The 24,073-nt window shown below is 41.4% G+C and overlaps 1 protein-coding gene across 6 annotated transcripts in view; it reads right to left on the minus strand.

Annotated features, from left to right (window-relative positions):
- The window catches only part of lrp8 (low density lipoprotein receptor-related protein 8, apolipoprotein e receptor), a 177,105-nt gene that overhangs the window by 8,595 nt on the left and 144,437 nt on the right, over positions 1–24,073 (minus strand). For 3 of the 6 annotated variants that reach the window (XM_080291918.1, XM_026146707.2, XM_026146706.2), the window contains exons 10-17: positions 23,111–23,282; positions 19,636–19,860; positions 17,937–18,055; positions 16,453–16,592; positions 9,757–9,898; positions 7,301–7,453; positions 4,767–5,144; positions 1,108–1,176 (exon numbers count right to left, since the gene is read on the minus strand). In XM_080291918.1, coding sequence (XP_080148044.1) covers positions 1,108–1,176; positions 4,767–5,144; positions 7,301–7,453; positions 9,757–9,898; positions 16,453–16,592; positions 17,937–18,055; positions 19,636–19,860; positions 23,111–23,282 — 1,398 coding nt within the window. The remainder of the gene's footprint in view (positions 1–1,107; positions 1,177–4,766; positions 5,145–7,300; positions 7,454–9,756; positions 9,899–16,452; positions 16,593–17,936; positions 18,056–19,635; positions 19,861–23,110; positions 23,283–24,073) is intronic. The other 3 variants (XM_026146708.2, XM_080291920.1, XM_080291919.1) reach the window with 1 other exon arrangement.

The following is a 24,073-nucleotide window of genomic DNA, read 5'->3' on the forward strand; positions in this document are numbered from 1 at the left end:
AAAAAAAAAAGATTTGTGGTGGCAATAAATGGGAGAAGGACAAAAAAAGGATAAAGCGGAAAGGGTTAATAGTCTCCGGGGTTATTTTAATGAGCTGATATTTCAACTATAGAGACTGGAAAGAGAAAAAAAATAGCTTTACAATCTTTTAGCGCTCCCCTGAATTATCAAACTTGTTAATATTAGGGATGAAAGAGATCTCAATTAGTGGCATATGCTGCCACTATAAGGCCATTTGCACATTCAGCTGATTTCCCAGTCACGTTGGGCATGAAAGTATGAAATATTTCCATAAAATTCGATTTTCATTTTAAATCGGAGCTAATAGAGTAGATTAACTTTTCTAAGCCGGTTTGATTGAAAGAACTACAATTGCCTTTTTCTGCCTTTGTAGAGGCAGCTTGATGGTTTTCTCTTTATTGCCTAAACAGACAACAGCATTATGTCTGAGGTCATTAGCTTCCTGCTCCAGGCCAAAAACACAATTTCATGGCATTAATCCACTTTTCTCTCCCCTCGTCTCCCGTAAAGCGGTATAACCCACTCTTAGTCCGCTCGGTCACAGAAATAGGTCAGAACATTGGCCTGATTGATACGATCTGATCAGAGCGGTGAACACGAGCAAAATGTACTAACAGCTGGTCGTGTGATGACAAAACCTGAATTGAATTTCACATTTGCTCAAATGTCATTAATAATGACATAATGTGCATATTACAGCGGCCTGGCCGTTTACTGACAGAGGGGCTCACTTCCATGTAATGGCTTTTTCTAGCCATAGGCCACGAGGATGTTGCTGGATAATACCATACCTCAGTACATTTTTTCAATAGATGCGATACAATTTTATGCCTGAATCTCACTATTGAACCAGATATAATGTGTTGAATTGTTATTATTTTAATGAGAATGTTTTAGATTTAATCAGCCAGGTAGAAACGCAAACATCCTAAAACCCAGGCACACGCACACAAACACATAACCTCATACTCACATTAACAACAAAACGCACGCAACATGCAGTTAAGCAGACTTGAAGGAGCGAGGAGGGAGAGGCAGGCAAGCAGAAAGCAAAGACAACACAGTGAGGGAGTCAACAGTACTCACCGATAGGAATGACTATCCCCAGAACAGCTACTGTGATGTTGTTACCTATGAGGTAGTGATCACTCGCAGCTGAGATGAACAGAAAGATGGAAGACAAGAAAAAAAGAGAATCAAACCAAGAAAAAGTTTTGCTTCAAACCCCACCAAGTGCCCTCCTAGAGAGCAAGAGAGATTTCAACACGGGAACATCAAAAGAAAGGCTGGAAAAGGATATTTGCATAATATAAGGGCAGAGAATCCATCTGATTTCAGTTTGGACTGCTGACTTTGTCTTCCCCAGCAGCATGTGTAAATGAAAAAGCCAATGAATCACACAGGGATGGCATAAAAATGCAGTGAGATGCCTTTTAATACACGAAGGAACAAATGCGTTTCCAGAAACCAATGCATCAGAATTTGTATGAATATAAGCAACGAGCACATGATCTCGCATTACTCCATTCTTTTTCTACGAGACGTTTCAAAACTGTGTCACAATGCAATGCAGAAGACATTTATTCTGGACATGCTTTGCATCCTTACTCCCCTTCAGCTCTCACCCCAACAGGTCGGCGGGGGAGCTTTTGACATTAATCTCGTTCCCAACCCTCGTATTAGCAGCAGGCTAGCTGTTAGCCAAAAGTGTGATCAGATGGCTATAATGAAGTCTGGTAAGGAAGATTAACACAAGAGAGCACAGTGCTGGCCCTGCATACTGATTGGTTCATTCGACAAAGTGACTGTTCCAGTTCTATGGCTGGCAAAAAGAGACAGATGGCATGTGATGGATGTGACAGACAATGCAGATGCAAATCATTCTTCATAAATTAAATCATATAGTGAATGAAATGCAAATAAATGCACACACGTGCGCACACACGAGAGCCACAAAAGGTGAAGCGACTTCAGACAGCGAGTTCTGAGTCAGCAGAAGCGAATTTTGGCTTTTCTTAAGTGTGAGTGACGTCCAGTGGGTCCTACAGTAAGACTCAAAAAGGCAGATTAACTGAATCTCATTAAAGAAACTGCTCTGGAAGAAGGCTGTTCTAGAAAGGGATGGCACTGAGAAAGGGAGAAGAAGAAGAAAAGGGGACAAAAGTCTCAATTTCATGAGGGTCATTCTTACTGGAGGGATTTTAATATCAAAACGTTTACTGCCACTTATTATTTAAATATAACTGTCAGGGTTAGAATGCTATATCCAGTACAATTAACAATGATTAATAAAACAGTATATCGTAAATATACTGCTCAAAAATATACTTTAAAAACACATCAGATCAATATCTGTACTGATATGGACTGGGTAATGTGTTAGGAATGAGAAGATGCCACATCGAAATGAAAATGATCAACCCACAGACGGCTGAATTCAAAGAGACCCTGAAAATCAAAGTGAAAAATGATGCAGCATGCTATTGCTGTTTTGTGGAAATTTCATTGCAGCATCTCAAAATGGTATGTGCTTGTACACATCCCTGACCAAGATGGGGCACACTCGTAACAGGACGACGGATGGCGTCCTGGGAGATCTGAACCAGGGCTTCACTGAACTCCTGGACAGTCTGAGGTGTGACCATACAGGATCGGATGAACCAAAACATAACATCCCAGAGGTCTTTTAGTGGATTTGGAACTGCCTGCACACTTTTATCACATGAGGTCAGGCATTGTCGCACACCAGAAGGAACCCAGGAACAAGTGCACCAGTGTAGGGTCTGACATTGGCTCCAAGGATTTCATCCTGGGAGCTAATAGCAGTCAGGGTGCCATTGCCTAGCCTGTAGAGGTCTGTGCCCCCCAGACCATTACTAACCCGCCACCAAACCTGTCATGCTGACGATGTTACGGGCAGCATCATGGCTTCTACAGACTCTTTCATATCTGTCACACGTCTGTTTTTTTTTTGTTTTTTTTCCAAAAATCTTGAAATTAATTTTCTTTAATGTCGCTGAAAGATGTGCAAAATTACTACCGATATCAAAAGAAAACATTGGTTACCAGCTGTGTTTAATCTTTGCCCTCCCCAATCAGACTCCTGGTTCTCCCTCGCCCCACCATGCCCTCCCTCCCTCCCCCCAGCAGCGTGTAACAGCTGATGCCGGCAAACTTGACAGTGTGCACCGAGTTGAAAATTATAACACATGGCCCGTGGGTTTGGAGACTCGTCTTGTTCATGCCCCATTTTTCTCATCTGTGTCTGCTCCACCTCTCATCTGGAGCACTTGTGGTGTGCTGAGGAGGGCTGACAACTTCAGAGACCGGAAGAAACGTGCCTCTCGCCTCTTAGTAACTCTGAAGTACCGCGACCCCTAAAGTAATACAGCAGGCAACCTCTTTAATTCCCAGAAAATCACTTTCTCTCCCACCTCTTTTTCCATCCCGTCGTTTCATATCCATGTAAATGCCGCCTTTCCTCCCAACAGTGTGTCATCTACAACTCCCATCCTCCCCGTTAAAGTGCTGGACTGTCATGTTCTTTTTCGCTCTCTGTTCACTCTTTGTTCTCTGTGGCTTTACTGTCTCACACTGCACGTTTTTGTTTTTTTCATTTAACATTCCTTCGTTTTACTCCTTGCTCCGTTTCTCATTCATTTCCCTGTCCTCCAACTCCCACTTAAAACTTTCATCATCTTTCCCTGTTTCTCTCCATCTGTACAGCTTTTTTTCATCCTCAACACCTGCTCTTTTAATTCTTTTTTCTCTCCTCTAAATTACTTGTTAGAATGACATAAAGATATACAAGTATTACGATAAGTGTTTTAGTGTTAATCTTTCTTTTAGGGCATTTAAATAGTGAACAGACCCATTATCTGACATAAATATATATTCATCTAAAGAGTCAGTATTAAAAAGGGAACCTTTTTCATTTTCTTAGAAACGAAAGACAAAATAAAAAGCTGCCTCGGCAGGTTGACTGTCTCAATTTAATATTGCCATGCAGTAAAAAAGCTAAGAAGACTTTCAAAACAACTGCTGAAAAATACTGATCTCACAATTTGGTGGCTTCATCAATTTTGCTGCGTGGTGCTATCAAGGATTCTCGTCCGCTTCCAAGTACAATTTAATTCTTAGCGTGGCTTTGTAAACCATTGTTACGGCTGTTAGTCTGCTGTCACTGTTTGTCTGGGCTGCAAAGTGGTATTTTTCTTGCGAGCCAGTGAAGCGTGATTGGCGCGAGAATGAAGAACACTGCCAGTTATAGAAAGAGAGCGAGCGAGAGCTAAAGAGAGAAGGGGAGAGAGGTACAGAGGGAGAGACCAAGACAGAGATAAAGACAAAGAGAGTAAGAGAGAGGCTGTCAGAAAGTGAGGATGAGTGATGAGTAGTTTTATGCGAGAATGAGGGGACTGTCATTTCTTAGCTCTGACACTTCTGTTAAGACGCTGGTCGCGAGGGATCAACAGTAAGCAGACCGAGACATAGTGCAGGCCTGTGAAGCGTTCGGACGGGTGTGTGAGCAGATGAGAAAAGGAATAGAGGAGGAGGTCGTAGGGCCAGTAAAGCAAATGATCAGAGGGAAAAGTGGAGGGGAGGAGAAGCTAGAGAAAGGAGGGATAAAAGTATTGGTTTTTAGCTTCCTGCTGATTTAATGATGGTGGTAACAGCAGTGATGGTAGCAGAGCAGAAGAAAACACTCGCTTTACACACATCCACATTCCTGTCATCATGTCACTTACCTCTGTGGGAGAGGTTGGCATTGCTCTCTTTCTGAATGCTGTTGGGAGCCACGGCAGCCAATAAGGGGGTGTGTGTGGACGTGGACTTCTGACTAGTGCTGCTCAAACTGGTCGTCTCTGTACTGGTAGCGGCGGGAGTCCGAGGGTGCTCTGTGATTCTGCCGCTCCTGGTGGTCTGAGGAGGGGCTGGTGTTGTAGTCTTGGCTGTGGGTGGTAATGTGGTAGTAGCAGAGGTGGTGGTGGTGGTGGTGGTGGTGGTAGAGGGTGTTGTGGTCGTGGCAACGGTTGTGGGAGTTGTTGTTGTTGTGCTTGTTGTGGTGGTCGTCGTGGAAGTTGTGGTTGCGGTGGAGGCAGATGTCGTGGTTGCCCGGGGTCGAACTGCGCAACAGAAAAACAACCAGTAGGATTTGAGATTTCTCTCCAGACTGCTCAGCTGTTGCAGCCATTTCCACTTGTAAGCTCTGCATCAATATTCAGCATACAACTGCAGTCAACAGCAATGCCTCCATTGTCTTATAAGATGAGATCTATAATGTCTTCTGAGGGTTCTGGGTCTACCATGGGGTCTCCTACCAGGAGCGCGCCTGCAAAACCTCCAAAAGGAGGCATCCATGAGGCATCCAAAATAGATGCTCAGCTGGTGTGTTTGATACGCAGGAGCAGCGGCTCTACTCTAAGGTCCCTCCAGAAGTCCAAGCTCCTCAGTGTCTCATCTCTAAAGCTGAGCCCAACCACCTTATAGAGGAAATTCATTTTAGGTGCTTGTATTCATGATCTTACTCAGATTTCATGACCATAATCTCATAATTATTTATTTATAGGCTTTGAACTGAAGTCTGTAGATCTTACATCACACCACAGGTTTGGATTGAGACATAAATGGATCAGTAAATGAAAAGCTTCACGTTTCAGCTTTCAGCTGCACCACAGCAGTCCGGTATAACACCTGTGTTACTGCTAATCAGAAGTGTGACACTTTAAAGTCCTGTACAGCACCACATAGGTACCGTGACAGGTACTGTGATATTTCTATGTACATACTGTGCTAAAGTGCATTCACACATTCATAAGTAACAAGTTGCCAGATGGATAAGTTGCACAAGCGCATAATAAGCAGAATTTAGTGCAAGCGTTGCAGTCAGTTGTTGCAAACATCATATCACATCACAAGAAATGATCTGAGAAAACACTACGTTGTTAAAGCAGATGTACTACACCAGTACGTTTGGTTCATAGTGTACTACATGTACTAAAAGAAGTATTCAAGTCAGGGATTTTAGCTGAAGCTAAATTACACCACATGTCACCCCAGGCTCTTCCTCTGATCACTGTTTTTTTTTTTTTTTTGGTGTATCAGATTTACACAAATCCCAGTGCACACACTGCTGCTGATATAACATTCGGGTTTGTGTTTTCTAAACATTATTTTTAATATAAGTGATATGCGTTTCTTTGTGGTTGTAAAACTGAAATTTTGATCCAATACAGTCACAATTAAACCAGTGAGTTTTTCCACCAGAAATGTTTGTGTTACAGTAAGAATCCAAAAAGCTTTGGTACAAATGCACTCACTGCCCCTGCACCTACTCCCAGCCTCTCTCACAGGGATTCTTTGAAATATTGCCTCAATACATCTTCATCGTCTCTTTCCCCCCGTTTCTCTGTGTCAGCTCCTCCTAGCTCACCTATATAGACATTAGGTGTAGGTCTAGTAAAAATAGCAACGTTACAAATGTAGTGACTCTATAAGGGCAGGGGGACAAGCTGACTGATGAAATAAGGTCAGCGAGGTAGGTTAGAAGTGCAGGGAAGAGTCCCTGACCTAGTTCCCAAGATAGTTTTACACAACACTTAAGGTTCAGATTCTCTGAAGGATCCAGGGCACTTTTAGCTTTGTAAACATTGTACTGTTAAATTGCAGACATTGAAAAATACTGTATTTGGAGTATCCAAAGTATTATGACAAATAGAAACAGTATAAATAGAAACGCTTTATATTTAGAATTTTAAATATTTGTGCTTAAATATGACCTAAAAGATGATCAGACTTTAACACTAGTCACACAGACGAACATAACTCAAATAAATAAATGAGACAAAAATATTCTTGGTAATTTAATCCAGTATTACACGGCTTGCATGTTTGTGGGTTTATTCAAATGAACTTCAGGTCTTTCCAAAATATTTCTGTCAGGTTAAGTTTGACTTAGAAACAAGCTCATTCCAAATAATTTTACTTATACATAGAATGACTTGTGTGCTTCGTTCTTGCAGCCTTGCTGTGCACCACTGCTGTTCTATGTTGTACTGATGGAGTAGCTGAGAAGTTAGCCTGGATTCTTTGTGCTCGTAAAAGAATTTAGGAACCGGAGAAAATTCAGGCCTTACTATTGGACTGATCACTGTTAGCCAACGACCCCTGAGAATGGCAACAATGCTCCTGAATTTCACTGTGATCCTAGCAGCGTGAATCTCATGTGACATTTATCCACACGAATCATTCATTCAGGTGTGCCTGTGGAATGTAGACTTACTGATCGCGCAGCGTCTCATGTCTGGTCCTAGCTCCATGCCGTCAGGACAGGCGCAGGTGTACTTGGGGGAGTGGTCTGTGATCTGAGGCGCCTTCAGGCAGAGGTACTCGCAGCCACCATTAGGCAGTGTGCCCATATTACAGGTATCAGGACCTTTGGGAACACAGGCAGAAATGTAAAAATATTAAAAAAGACTTTTGGCAACACATTTATCTCTTGGAAAACAATAAAACCCCAAATGTTTTATTAACGAGCTGTACTGGAAAAGGAAAAAAAAACTTGCACAAAGCCCAAATCTCAACAGCCCAAATTTTATTCAAATTAGAACAAAGAAAATATATCAAAGGTTTAAAATTACAGAATGTACAATTGTAACAAAAAAATAAGGCCACTTTGAATTTGATGGCAATAACTAGTCTTAAAAAAAGTTGGGACACGGGTAAGAAAAGGCTGCAAAAGTAAGTGCTAATGAAAAAGAACCAGCTGGAGAAACATTTTGCAACTAATTATGTTAACTGGAAACATGTCAGTAACACGACTGGGGATAATCATGTTATATTATATCATCTCGCAGATGCTGAGGTTCATCAATCTGCAGAAAAAACACATGAAAAACTGGATGAACCTAAGAAAAAGAAAAACCAGCATCAAATTTGACACGTAGGCGCCGGTATCTCATCAGTAAAAAGTTTCTGCTGCCATCAAACTATTAACTAGTTTGATGCTAGATTTAGGAATCTAATCTTTATTCCACACACTTCCTCTTGCTGACTTTAGAGATGCGTAGGTGAATGCAGGAGAGTCTCAACTTCTTTTAATCTCTGTAACCCAAATAAAAAATTTACATGTAGTTTCTTAAGCACAGTTGCAGACTCATGGAAAAACACTGCAGTTTTGTGTCATGTGGGGAAGCGCGAGAATTAGGTCAGGTCGCAATCTTTCCTGATTTCTTATGTAGCTTTGGAGAGCAGCACGCCATCAGCTGTCAGGAAAAACAGCAATATCACTTGCTACACAGAGTGAGATTTTAATAAGCTGGGAATACATTTATACTTGATGTACAGTATCTCAGCATAATGACTATGTAATGAGAACAGCTGTCTAAGTTCTCAAAGCTCCAAATGTGGTAAAAGGTTTGGGAAGGAGTCATCAAACTGGGGAGGATGGGAAAAAAAGGTTAAGGAAGAGTGTAGGAAGGAAAGAAGAAAACAAAGGAGGAGAGAGAGGGAGGCAAGAGAAAAGTGAACGAAAATGATGAGGATGAGGATGAAGAAGGAAAAAAGAAGGACCGAGATGATAACAACAACAAAATTATGTTGGTTTTAAGCCATAAAAGCGTCACTTTCTCCTCCTGCGCTGCCTCTCTTTGGTCTCCAACTAAGAAGAGTGAACCTAGGCTTCAAAGACCCACTGAGCGCACAAAAAATTAATAATAAAACAGACACAACTTGGGAAGGATCGGACGAAAGCCTCTTTTAAGGAAGTGTGTCGATAAACATGAAAGACATCTGAGCGCCTCGAAATATGTGGAGACGCACAGTACTGTACCAAACCACACTTACAGATAATATTCCTCACTGGGGTTTTCCTTAGGTGCAGTACACTAACAAATAAGAAATGATACAAAAATGCAAGAGAAACAAAGATAAATCGGTAAAAGACAGGGCAGAGAGGAGTCTGAACTCACCAAGCGTTGCAGTCGAGGTCACATTTTATCAAATACTTTGCTTATCAATGCTACTCGTGTGCTTGGGGGGGCTACTCGGTGCACCTTCACTTAGCCTTGCAGTGTTTTGTCTTGCTTTTGTTGGCATTTGGGAGAAAACATTTTCCAATTCTGTGACTTCTTTTTTTGACCAGGACTCTTGATTTATTAATGAGGGAATGCAATTAGCTGCCTGCTGGCGCACAGACAAGATTGCTTCTGAGCGCTCAGTGAGTGAGGAGAGAAAACAAAGCATGAAAACACTCGCACAAACACATTTCTGGCACGCAGTGTCAAACACACCCAGGTATTCACAAGCAGAGGTGTTGACAGGCACACACGCGTGCGTGCAGTCACACACATCGAGAGTGCAAAAAAAAAAAAAAGACAAACACATCGTTTTGACGTGCCCGTCACATCCACCGGTCTAATCACACTCATCAGATTATCTGTTTATTGTTTCAGACCGTTTCACTAAGTGGATCCTCGTGTCTATGTGCTGATAATGCAATGCTTTGTACTCAGGAAGGAGGTTAGATTTTGTGTATCCTGTGTGCACATACGCCCCAAAATCCTGCTCATTATACCGAACAAGATCCTGCACGCTTACGAGTGGCAAACAGCACCTAGACAGAGACTGGGCAGTATGACAGACTGAAAACGAAACGGACATTTTGACTTATTTGAGGTAATCTGGGACAGCCCCACTTAGATCACCTGTGCTAAGCTTCTATGCGTTTCTTCTTCTTACCCTTGGGCTGCCTCTGTTCATGAAACACCACCAGGTCCAGGGGGTTGTTAAGGTCCTCTGCGACCTTGGCCACATCGTGTCCCGTCAGTCGGTTGGCGCTGTATATCGCTTCATCTTCCAAGTCTGTCCAATACACGCGATCCTGGGTTAAAATAAAGCAAAGTCAGCTTGAGAAATACACAAATAAATAAAAAGCCCTAAACCAGCCTTGATGATTAACGATCAACCTATTAAAAAAAAAAGAAGAATAAATGAAAGATATCTCAGCTAATGCCACAGATAATGTTATAAAGCCACATGCATGTTGCAGATCCAGAACTGCTTGCGCTGTACCACTTGAGATCGGACACTTTCCTAATCAAATGGCAGTGATGACGAGATATATTTCATATTTCAGTAACAGAACACTTACAAAAATGTTTTCTCTAAAGAGGGCGTCATTCTAGGGTTTTATAAAGCTGTTGTTGCTTATCATTTTCAGAGTCCAGTGATTCTGTAATTCAGAACCGTGAGACCTCAAGTATGGAGCAAACATGCTGCAAATGAGCATAATCTGCATACAACTTTAGAATAAATGGCTTTTCATAAACACCATTTGTCTCTGCTTAGAAGCTGTGCACTGATATTCATTGTAGTCACCGTTAATTTAAAAAAAAAAAAAAAGGAAGAAAAAAAGCCAGTCTGCTGCAAAGAAATGTCCTCATCCCAACAATGGCTATTTGATTAAATTTACGATTACATTTGAGGATGTGTTGTGGTTTACTTGAATAGAGAGGTGTTTTATATCCAAGGTAACTGGTTAATTTTTCAAAAATGCAATAACCCCCCTCCCAAAACATGCCATTTAGCCCCCACTCTAACATCTTTACCCTCCAGCACTCCAGGTATTTAAGATTATAGCCAGTCTCTCTCTTCTCTGGTAAGAATAATCAGCCCCAAATAAACTTAAAAACAGAGTCACATTACTCCAATTTGCCAGAGAAGAAAGCCCAGGTGGCACTCTTTGCTAATTTCTATTTTTAACCACCCTAATTATAACAGCTACTTAACAAATACAAGGACACAGAGGAGGCGTGGCATCTCTTGGAGACGGTTTAGTTAAAATAAGCCACCTACTCTGTGCTCGGTGGGTGAAAAGGGGAGCAGTGTTTACTTAAAAAAAACAACAAAAAACAGTAAAAACACCGTTTTAAGTCTGTAAGGAAGTTGCATGCTTGATAAGAAAAAAACAGCCCCGGTGTTTTATTGGAAAAACGTCTGTACCTTTGACTCTCTGTTTAAGCTTTGTGCCAAAGCAGAAGGTAGTGACTGCTTTGGCGGAGCGTACGGTGTCTTTGTAGTCCTAGCTCAGCTTCCTTCTCAATTTCCCTTCCGCTCTTTCACACCTGCTCATTATTCTCTTTAATGATACTACACGATATAACCGCACAAGTGCTCACGGCACTTGGTTTCCACAGCAACCCCAGACGGCTTTGTCTTTGCAAGCACACATCAATTAAGAAAAAACAGAAAAATAGAGCAAATGACTGCACGAGAAAACACAGACAGGCTGATATCATGGAAAGCTCGATAAAACAATGAAGAGACGATTTAGGAGGTGAGTGTGAGACGGAGAGACCAATCAGGAAGAGTGTCTGCAGGTTTTTTCGTCGTTACAGGGAGGATGTATTTTTATCATCTTTTTAAAGGCAAAGACCTGCAAGACTTGTATGGTGTGCGGGTATGTGTGTGTCCGTGTGTGTCCGTGTGTGGGGCTTAGTCACAGCAGCCATCCATGCTTTTTGTGCCGTATTATCAGTGGACTTGACCTCTCTCTCACCTTCCCCCCCCATCTTTCAGTGAGCTCTCTATCACTCAATCTCTCCCTCACTTAGGTTCTGATAACCTTTACTCATATGACAGTAGTTCTGAAACAATGAAAGACAAATATCAGCCACGCTGATAAAACACTACTCAAATCTATTATTCCATCTCTTCTTTTTGCTTCTCTCGCTCTCTGTCTTGATTTCCACCTCAGCAGTCAGTCTCTGACATTGTTTTCCCCTTTTTACTTTCTCCACTGTCAATCTTTCCGCGCGCCGCTTGTGACCTTGAAGCTTCAAACAGCAGCACAAAACCTGAGAAGGGCAGTGCTCTTCAATTGTAGGATCAAGGTACATCTTTTATGTTTTGAAGGATAGGCCAGAAGTTATACACAAAGCGCACGCAGACTTGCTCCCATGAACACATGGCGCCACGTCACATCAGATGGAGCTGCAACTCGGGGGGAGTGAGAGCACGTCTAAATTTATATGGAGCCATTTTTGAGTCGAGGGAAAGCAGCCCTTTATGATTTTGCTGCGATTCTATCCCAGAAGAATATGCGTCGGGGCTGTCTGACACATCTGTCTGATGAGCTTCAGGTGCCTACTGGATACCTGGATGTTATGCATGAAAACTACAAATGAAAGCTCAAACAAAGCCAACCCACTCACCTGTTGAGGATTTGATTTGATTTTTTTTTTTATGGGTTTGATCTGCATTCTTTGGCATAATTAGCCAAGTTCTGAAAAAATAATGTGGGGGCTTTTTCGGTAAATCATTTAATCTCCAATAAGCTGCAAAAGAGAATTTTTTCTCATGTGCACGTTACAACGTGTCTCTAGTTATGTGAGCTGACTAGTTTTCTTATTTGGGCTGTAGATGTGGACAGAGAGGGCCTGACGGACGTCTTTGTCAGGTTTTTAGAAATTAAAGCTTTGATCACATGTCATTTGACTGCCCCTGTTTTCACATAGAGCCTTTAAAATTTAAATCTTTACATATTACTCCAGTTTTTATTTCTTTCAACCACTACTTCTCTTCTCAATCCCATCCCACCTTCTCTTCTATCTCCTTCCTGTCAAGAGCTGAAAAAGAGACAACATTACTCTCTGCAAGCTTCTGCGATCTACATCTCCTCGGGGCTTGGCATGTAGGCAGGCGGTCGGCACTAACTGGTAGAGTTTACATGCGTGTGTCTGTTCAGGGTTTGATACAGAGGCCCTGCATCTTTCTCTGCAGTGCTGAGAAAACCCGTTCGCTCATCAGCATCAAAACGAAGTCTGCAGATGACACACTCGAGTGTAATGACTTGTAGCGTTCACTGTATCGCTCAGGAATATGAGGAGCTGGAATAAACCGTACGCCGCACATGAGTTGACAACTCATATCTCACATGCTCAGAAGAGCATCTATATGGATGTGCATGTGAAAGAAATGGATGCTTAAGAGCTGTGGGCTTGTGGTTTTTGTTATGCTTGTGCATAATCAAATGTGGCTAAATGTCAGAAACATTTTCTCTGCATGCGAGAAAACATGTGAGGATGACTGATTTGGGGTTACACAGTCCCCACAACAATTCCCGCTCACAATAAGTTTCTACAGTTTTCACAAAGTTTTACATGTGATCCCCCAGGTCTTATTATTGTGGATTTGTCTTAACTGAAACTTACCGAACAGTGTATGAGCTAAATGTGAACATTTTACAGTTACTTTGTTTTTAACTAAAGAATAGGAAGAGTTAAACTAACGTTTGCTTAATTTATACTATTTAAGAATCAGCTGCAACACAAGTAAGTGCACTCTTTGTTAGCATGGCTCCAATATTTGATTCACCAGTCCACTTTCTTCCACTCAGGGACAGACACTATGGGCAGAGAACCATTCGTGCTCACATTCACACCTACAACCAATTAAAATCACCAACCTAAGCTTCACCCAACCCCATACATGACTGTGAACTGTGGGAGGAAGCTGGAGTATGTGGAGGGAATCGACACAGCCACAGGTAGATCGTGCAAATTCCACACAGAAAGGCCTCAGCCTAGATTTAAACCCAAGACCAACTAAAGCGAGGCGACAGTCCTACCACAGCAACACCGTGCAACTCGTGCATGCTGTAATATTTTTTACTCTCTCTTCTTTTACGTTTAACAGCTTTCACTTTTTTCATTCTATAAAAACTTGTGTTTGAAATTGCTATGTTTCGGCTGGAGAAAATGTTGTCCCTGCAAAGCATCTTCACACTAGGAGTCTGTTCATTCAGTGTAAACTTGGGTATAGACTTGCCTTTGCTATCCATCTACAAATGGCTACAAATGGTAGATTCATTTTAAAGAGAGCGACTTAACATCAACCAAAAATACAGAAAAAACACATCACATAAAAGTTCTAAACTGATTAGTATGTAATTGAGTATTTGATCCCCAAGCAAAACATGACTTAGTTCCTGTCTTGTTGTTTCATGGAGTTGGTTTGCACACATCTCAGGAGGGATTTTGGCCAGAAACTCTCTAAAGTCTTTAGGCTTCTTGGGAACTTTTCTATAGGACTTTATTCTGTCTCTCTCCATTAAAATGAATTATATCAGTGCATATCAGTACACTGCACTCCATATTTTCTGCACTGTGCAATAAGTGTGCTTGTCCTGGTCAGGTCTATGCTGCAGGCTTACCTTGTATCACATCTGCAGGACGGGCACTGTGCCTTCTGTTATTGGGAGTATGCCCCATCCTGTCCCTCCTTACTGATGCTGCAAGCGTGTTTCTGTTTCTGTTCAGTAGCCTAGAACAGTAGCTCTTTTATCCTATCCTATCTTTATGAAGTATCACAGCTGGTGCCTTACTTGTTAGAGCATTTCCTTAAAGCCAGAATGATCAAAAACGTTCAGTGTTTTAGTTCAAAATTTGAACGATGCAATTCTAAAAGTAACAAACTTCCCATTATCGGTCTGTAGGCACCGTGACATCCTCCTGTGCTGCTAAAGGTTTTTAATTTGGTCTATATCATAACCAGAGCAGAAGAAAGACCAGAAGAGCCGAGAGCTATTAATCTCCTGGGGTGAACTTTCACTGCTGCTCGAAACATCGGTTTTCTTTCTCTCTTTTGCACGCAAACACACAGACGCGCACACCCTCACGCGCTCTCAGCTGGGCATGATGGATGTCCCTTCTTCCCTTTGCTTTCCCATCATCACACACAGTGTGTGCAGCAAAGAGGGGAATGGAGCAAACACTACTTACTGATCACATTTTCACCTACCACTTTCCCCACCTTCATCCTTGCTCTCTCCTCCCTCCTCCAGTTGTTTTCCACCTTCCACACCATCATCTATGCTTGATGGGCCCTAACGTACCGATTCACTCCTACCTCAATAAATACACCCAAATTAGTTTTATTGATTGATGCACTCTATTGTGACTCTACACTCGTCAGCAAACAAACAACAATTCCTTCTCTGGATTTATCCTGCTTCTATACTTCTATAACATCTCCATTTCTTTTCAGTCAGTCAGCCATGTCCCTGCACTGACTCATCTCTCCCCCTCTAGTTCTCGCACGTCTTTTACCGCTAGTACACTTTGAAAATGTGTGTCAGTCCTCCATTTATGACGATGAACAAGCATAGTAATAAATGGCATCAAAACAGTATACTTAAAAACCCACTGCTAAAATTTTGCTCACTGCAAGTCTAGAAATACGCAACCATGTTGGGAATCAACAGACAAGATATGATTGTCACTTACAAGGCAGCGATAACTGATCTGAGACCCCTTTGGTGTGTGTGTGTGTGTTTACATTTATTTTGGGAGTGAAATAAGAACTTCTGGATCTTGTTTACCTTCCAGGTAAAGCCTCCCACTAACTCTATTAGGAAATAAAGAAAAAGCGTGCTGTGTATGTCCATATATACTTAAAAAGAGTTCTGCATTCTTCACATTTATTTAAGAAACTTTAAGCAAACTGATTTCAAATTAAACCCAACCCTAAACCAAAATTATATAAGACATACACTGAGAAATTTAATCTAACCAAGGACATTAACCAAGACAGAAACCCTACGCATGAACATATTTTACTGTCAGCTAAGAACAGGAAACTGAGGCTACAGCGTACACAGGCTCACCAAAACTGGACAACACAAGATTAGGATAATGATCCCCGATCTGATGAGTCTTAGTTTCTGCTGCTACATTCGGATTGTAAAGTCAGAATTTGGCATAAATAAAATGAAAGCAAGAATCCATCCTGCCTTATATCAACAGTTCAGTCTGGTGGTGATGAAATAGTGCAGGGGAAAGTTCTTGGCATTCGTTGGTCCCTACCCTCTACTAACTTATGAGTATTGTTGGTGACCATATCCATCCCTTTACGACCACAGTGTACTCATCTTCTGATGGCTGCTTCCAGCAGCATAATTCTCCATACCATGCCACTCAAATAATCTCAAACTGGTTTCTTGAAAATGACAGGGAGTTCGCCATACAAAAATGGCTTCCACGGTCACCAGACCAAAAAAGGACCTTTGGGATGTGGTAGCACAAAAGATTCACATCTAACTGTTTGATGCCTTCATGCCAATATGGACCAAAATCGTAGGAATGTTTCCAGCTCCAACCCTTAGTGGCAAGGTGTACCTAATAAACTGTTCAGCATATATTTCAATAGGTATACAGCTAGAGCAGAAACTATATCCCTGTATGATGATATAGTCTAATGATGAATTATTACATTAGCATAAACTAAAATTTGCCCAAAAGGTTGGAAACGAAACAAAACACTGCACACTTTCAAAAATGCATATTACAGAAATAGCTGTATGCACCAGACCAGAGCTCTGGCATTACCGCCTGGTCTGATTCTTTGCATTTGAATCTCAATTCTCAACTGCTATACCTCAAAGACAGTGAGGGCAAAGGGATGGCCCAGGTGGTGATGCGAGGAGAGCAGCACTTTGCGGTTGTCACCATTGAAATCCACGCTGGACAGCAGGTGCAGCTTGGAGTCCACCCAGTAAAGTCGTCTGTTGGACAAGTCTGAGAACATGCAGGGAAGGGGGAGAGCGAGAGAGAACAAAATCAAGAGGGGGTAGGGGAGAAGGTGAATGGAGAGAGAGAGAGGTCACTCAGAGTGAAACGGCCCAGGGTGAGGGGTATATGGATGTAATGGCCCAGTAGCTACACAATCAATCTTCTTTGACATGACGACCTCAGCCCCGTACTAAGAAAACACAGATGTGATTGTAATATTGCCGCTTGACTTCTTTGCTGGAGAAAATATATGTGCCCTTGAACAGATTCATTAGTCTTGCTGGACCTATTTTAAAGACAAACTTTGCTGTTTCGCAAATCTCAAATAACTCCACATTTCAGCCACTGCTATATTATTTATATTAGGCCCAAATCATTGTTGTGTCCTTGCTACGAGCGGCAAAGTGTTGTGGTGTTTACTTTGAAATCGAAACACCACATTGAATTTAAACAGCAAAGGAAATAATCCCTGTATTACTCTTTTTTTCACCAGACTCTAAGATTATGCTTTTAAGAAAAACATTTAAAAAACAGAAAGCAAGAATTTAATTAGTAATTAATAAAGAATTAAGCTTTTGTGTGCAATAAGCAATTCGAAATTGGTAAAACACTGGAAGTATATGAAAAAAAAGCATCCAATAAAAGCACCAAAGTAAACTGAAGGGGGAAGAGAATTAACACGATTCTCGGTCCCCATTCACCTCTCCTGACTCAATCACCTGCACGGTCTCTATGAAATCAATGACCAGGGGAACACAATTCACCCTTTCTCTCCCACAGCCGCCTGGCGCCAAACCTCTCATTCGCCTTATTCCAAAAAATAATTTGTTTTCATACAGATGCGGCGACACCTCAATTCCACAGAGTGTGGCGACTGTGTGCTTCTATTTCTCCTCAGGCAAGGGCAGCTGAGAGGAATTGGCTGGTGCTTCGGAGGGAGTTGAAAGGGATGAGGGGAGGTATCGACAGCACAGAGCGTCTGGCTTATTAATTCGGAGCCTCATACTCACTGGCTTGATTGATGAGAGCCAGACACAAACTGAGGTATATAACAATAAGAGCTACTTGGGTTTCAGCACCCATAGACTATTTTCTTCTCTCAACTTGTGCTGTTTGTCTCTCTCTGGCTTTCCTCCATGTGTTGTTTTTTTTCTTTGTGTTGAATTCACTCGAGACACTTTTTTCTCTCTCTCTCTAAAAGCAATGTCAGCATAATAACCTTTTTTTTTTTTTTTTTAACAAAACTGCTGTCAGAACTGATTGATTTTTTCTATCTGGGCATCATCTTCTAGCTTTTCATCCTTCTTCCGTGGGCTTTGAATGTTCAAAGCTACATGTTTTTTTCCTTACCTAGAGTTATTCCATTGGGCCATTCAATGTGTTCAGACACCAAAATTTGTCTATCCACTCCATTCATCCCAGCCTTCTCAATTTTGGCCTGACCTCCCCAGTCTGACCAGTACATAAACCTGCGGGAAGATACACAAGTTAGATTAAATTGAAGCAGCAACCTCGGAGGCTGAGAAATCAAGCCAACGTGACCTGCCTGCATTCTCTCTGAGGGCCACCAGATGGTGATAGCTGTGGTTGTAAAAGAGACCTGAAGTCTTACAGAAGGCTACGAGAAATGGCTTTCTGATTTTACTCATTTGTTTTGGGTCATACTGAATAAAATATCAACTGAAATATTTTGTAACCATGTTACAAAATGATATAAAAACCGCACACTTGATGGCTAATAGCGGTCCATCAGAAGTCATTAGCCAATGATTGTGCGGTTTCACACTTGACTTCTTGTCAACTCGGGTTTTTTGCCAACCAAGCTGGTGATGGCAAAAGCTTCAATACAATATGGCACTTCAGAAACCAATGTGTGGCTATCTGTGGCTGAGTGCCTAGCTTTAGAGCAGGGGTGAAAAAAGTTTCTAGCTTGGTATAAAAAGTAATTTTCCACCTTTGTGACATCTTTACATTTCATCCCTTTATAGGGGCTTAAAGTATTAATACTTAAAGTTGTGAATTATTAGTGCTGTGGAGCGTGACGCTTGAATGCAGGCGGTTGTAGCACCAACTCGCGGCAAGGCTTCAACTTCCGCTACTTCAAGTCATTGAACTGGACCTTTTTGTTTCTGCGTTTGTGACCTTTTGAACTTTTAATACAATCATCTAACAAATAATATGGCTTCCTGTGTGCTCTACTTTTGGTGAGTGAAAGCTAGTATTTTATTTGTCTGTTACTTAATAACTAGCAGCTTATCTGTGTGTCTAGCTAGCATTAGCTGATAACTTAACATACAGCTTATCACCCAAATACAGTCCAAAACCAGTGAGAGATGCCATTGTTCATCTTTATATACATGTTGTATCATTAAGGCACGGCCAGTTCAGTGTCAGAAATGAAAGGAGTAACTTTGCTAGGACCAGTGAAGAGAGGTTAATATGCAATGTCAATTGTTCTGAAAAACTCTTAACTGACAAAATCAACTGTACTCAGTCACACGATGTTCCACAGACATCTTCTCTCATTTTCTTTGCAAAATGACTGTATTATTAGTAAGACAGGCATTGAAAACATAAAAGGGAAAGCACTGTGCAAAACAGCAGGTACTGGAAACTTGGACCTTATCTGAATATGTGTGTCCATGATAAAACTGAAATCGTGGCTTCATTTGCATGTATTTCATGCTAGTCTAGCTTTGTAGAGCTGTGAAAAGACGTCTTTGGGGAGCTCAAGGCACCCGAGACAAATGGAAAGAGTTAGAAAGGGAAGACAAAGTGTTACATCCCATCTCAAGAAAACTGTTAAAGTGCTTAATCTAACAGATGGGCTCAGTGCTACAAATAGCCTTTATTGACTTTAGGCCAACTTCTACACCCAATCTCTTTCTACTATAACAACACTGGCTTTTACAGACACACACACACAATGACAGTAGGACCTCTTACTCGCCCTCCCTCCTTCCTGCCTTTTTGCTCAACTCCTTTGCAATCTTTTGCTCCTTTGTGCATCTTTTCAAAATCCCTTTACCCTAAAACTAACCCAACTCACCCTTGGTGCGGATCCACAGCGATGGCTCGTGGCTCGTTCAGCTCGGTGGTTATGAGCATTTTCCTTTTCCTGCCATCTCCCGTAGCGACAGATATGCTCTTATTGCCTGAGTCCGTCCAGTAGATGTTCTTGTGGACCCAGTCGACAGCAAGGCCCTCCGGGGAGTGGAGCGAATCGATGAGCGTCACCTGCTGTGATGAGTCACTGGCCTTGTTGATGTAAGCGCTGGTGGGCGGATGGAAAGGAAATGTATCAGTAAGTAATCTGGAAATTATAAAAGCCTAATCCATCACAGAGGTGCTGGCACGATGGATTTACTACCGTCTGGCTTCCTTTCCTTGGGAGGAATGACTTGATTGTGAGTGGCTTAGATATCTTGTTGGGAACATAGATTCTTCACTCTATTCAGGTGTGAGGGGCACCCAATCCTGACACCTTTATAACAACTTCAGCCTTCACACCAAACACAGCCTCCCAGGGAGAATGAGTCTGTCTTTTTCTATCAGCACCACATGCCTATATCTCCCCTTTAACCGAGTGTCCCTTTCTTGTCTTCAGTTTCTTTGATTTTCCTACTCCGTCCACTTACTCTGTCAACTCTTCTATCCCCATTCCCCACTGACATTTCCTTTACTGGTGAAAAATGTTAAAACTTAATAGATTACTGCCTCGACAATATATGAATGCAAGAGCAAGATGGAAGAAAAAATGCTTGATAAAAGGTTGGGACAAGCAATGTCCCAAGTTGCACAGTGCCTTCACATTTTAGCAACGCCTACAGGAGTAAGAGGAGACGGGAGGTGCATCTTAACTAAAGAAGAAGGTTGACTGGTAGTCAGAGCTTGGAGATGCTCACTGTTACATTTTGCCAACCCAAATGTCTTCATCTTTACAGTCAGGTGAGTGTGGGATGTTATTGTGTGAGTGTGATAGATAATCTATGGGTTCTCAAGAGTGCCTCAGGGTTTGTAACATGGATCCAACACCACACTGTTTAACCCTCGAGGGTAAATTAAAACGGCTCAAGCATTGTGGACATGAAGGAAACCCATCGTGTTATTGATGCAGCATGCAGCTACTGAACTCTACTGAAAACGCCAGAACAAAAATTACATTTGACACAAATTCAATTTGAAACAATTTTCTTTTGCATTACATTCTGTTCTTTGATACTGAGTAATCGCGAGTTCCACTAAAACATGTTTTCTGTTTAATCTCTTGTTCAATTTCTCCAATATTTAATTTTTACGAACACAGCGGATATAAAAAAATTCAACACGTCAGGTTTTCATGATGTATAAAAATGAAGAAAATGAGATCAAGGTAAACGATTTAAGAAAATCATTTCCACCTTTAAAGTTTAACCTGCACAATTCACAGTCACTCTTCAATTCTATTTGGGTGGGGGACAATCACTGAAAAACTTACTATTACCTGGCTGCACAAATGTGCGCAGCCTTAGACTAAAATACTGTTAAATACCTCTTTTGATTTTACTACACCGTTCAGTCTTTTTGGCTAGGAGTTTGCCACAGCACTGCGTCTCTTGATTTGGCAATACTTAACAGTCTTCTTTGGAAAAGTACCACAAATCATCGTCAGGTCACCCCACAGGTTTTGATTTGGATTCAGGTCTAAGTCTTTCCAAAACTTTAATCATCAGGTGAAGACATTCTTTTGTAGAATTGGATGATTTGGGTCATTGTTGTGCTAAAGGGTGAAATTCCTCATCATTTTCATCTAGCAGCTGCTTTAAGTTTTTGTGCCAAATTGGTATCAGTATTGGAACTGCTCATATTTCCGTCCATTTTGAGTAAAACACAATGTATTTTATGGTATATTTTACAGCTTGGACATTCTTGTGTACCCTTCTCCTGACTGATACCTTTAAATCATGAGATCTCGTTAACGCTTTATAAGCTTTTTCTGGACCATGGCTTTTAATTTATGCATGTCACATTAAAAATGGACAAAGTTCTGAAGTCATTTTTCTTGGGGTCATATTTTCTCAACATCACAAATCCAGATATTTTGACAGTGCTATGAAGATGTTTTATATCCACTTTATATTCTTTTACTCACTCTAATTTCACTATGTCCTTAATTTGAGTTAGAAAATCTTCACATAGACTTAGGTTGAACAGGTTGGTGGGCTGAACAGAGGCTTCGGGCACAGTGAAGAATAAGACAGAGACAGATGAGTCCAAGTCCACTGAGCAGATTGCATGTTTAATTGGTTGAACCATTGTTTGCAACAGACATCTCCATCATTGGGAGAAGGTAACAAGTCATCGACCCGTGGCATGCTAATCACTATGAACTAGTCTGGAAAACCACATTATCACATTGAGGGTGAATGAGTAGTGCAGACTTTAATAAGCCTAACTATTTCGTATATCACCTTATCAGGGAACAAAACAAAATAAATTAAAAAAAACCCACAATTTACTGATAGTAGTCCAACCTAATAAGCTCCGATTTCTAATTTCATCTCTACCTGGGGTTAAGATCTGTCACCAAGGCAACTTGGACAATTTGCTTACATATATTCTACTGTGGCGTTACAGGAGAAAAGAAAACATATGGTAATGTCAAAAAGAGCAGATATTCTAAACAGCAGGAAAACTTGATTCTGATGCTATGCACTTGGGTGCAAGTGCAGAAGATTTTGCTTTGAAAGATTAGAGAAAAGAAAACACCATCAAGGACAACGCCAAGTAGATTAAGCTGTATAACTTCCCTTGCTGTTTGCTACTTAAAGCAACTTTTGATATGTGAGTTTATTTACGGCATCGAAAAATAGACTTCGCTGTGAAAAATGAGTTCATTTGTCCGTTCCCTGTCACAAGCCCTTGACTGTGTTACCAAGTTTGTGTGGGAGAATGTCTGCGTGTGAATGTGTGTGTATGGAGATGAATAATGGCAGCGATTATTGAGGCAGTGAAATTAGTGAGAGCATATGGCTCAGCTGAGATGATAGAAAGCCCCTCCCACAACCTGTCAGCCATCAGGGTGACACAAACACACACACAAATGTATGTGCAAAGCTATGATATGTGCACACACACAGACTCACACAGTGTGTGTGAAGGACAAACAGGTGCGGCTGACTCACTACCAGAAGGTGTGACAGGTTGAAGCACACAAGATGGATGGACAGAGGAGAAAGATAATGAACATGTTGGCTGAAGAATGACAAAAGTGAGTTATCTAACTTTAAGGTCCTGCGTCTATACAGTGGGTTTCATCGTTTTATATGGGCTTCCTCTGCCTTTATAGACAGAATATATACACATCATTTACAGCATTTCAATAATTACACTGAAATATACAATTATAGATCATTTTTCTGTCGATTAAACAGAATGATCCAGCAAAATCTAGTGCGTTTTCAGTTCTGTGTAGCAGTACCTGATAGGGTTAAATAAATAATTTAAAAAATAAATATAACTTGTCATTGTGTATGTGTGTGTACCTGTATATTTTCTGATGATACAGATCACACCAGAACATCTTGTTGGTGGACACGTCCACATCCAGGGCCACGGCATTCTTCAGTGTAGGGACCACTTGTGTGTACTCACTCTTCAGCAGGTGAATACGACGGATTTCATGACGGTTAGTGAACAGCAGGTACGGACTCTTTCCTGTTGGAAAAGGAAAGATGTTTATGTTACCATCAATGAAACCACTGGACAGAGAAGTTATACAGAACAGCTCATCTGCTCTGTAACCCACTGCTGTGATTCTAAATTAGGAACCTACCAAATATGGGCTGTTTGTACTGCTTTTGCTCTTGGTATGTCACAGGGAAATATTTGTTACCCTTGCAAAATACCTGTACGTGAAAGCTGAACTTGTGAATCTGTACTGTTATAGGCATTTGCAGCTAGACTGCTGACTAGAACCGAAAGTATGAGCACATCACTCCAGTCCTGGCCTCTCTGCATTGGCATCGTGCCTCATTTTAGAATTCAGTTTATGGTTGTTTGATCAAGGCTCTTAATGGGCAGCCCCTAGCTTGTATTACCAGTCTTATTCATTTATATTCACCAATATTTCCCAGTCTCACAGACCCACTGGTGAAGGCCTCTTACTGTACATGTCTCAAGGTCATGCCTCAAGCAAAGAGGTGACAGAGCCTTTGCAGTCGTTGCTCCACAGTTTTCAAATCTACACAATCACACGAAAGCCGAAGTTCTGATAGGACTCTATGCAGTCCTCTGAAAAACTAAGTACTCTTCATGATTCAGTAGCTTGTAGAATCACCTTTGCAATAACTTGAAGCTACTGAAGAACTTTGGTTGACTGTTCACAACGTTGGTTCAGTTCATTGAGTTTTGGCAGGATGATGCATAACTCGGGTGTAGGTCTGGATGACCTTAATTGGACCTTTGCAACACCTTCATTCTTTTCTTTTTCATTCTGTTATAGATTT

Source organism: Astatotilapia calliptera, chromosome 17 (assembly GCF_964374335.1).
Source record: "Astatotilapia calliptera chromosome 17, fAstCal68.1, whole genome shotgun sequence".
NCBI classification, from domain to species: domain Eukaryota; kingdom Metazoa; phylum Chordata; class Actinopteri; order Cichliformes; family Cichlidae; genus Astatotilapia; species Astatotilapia calliptera.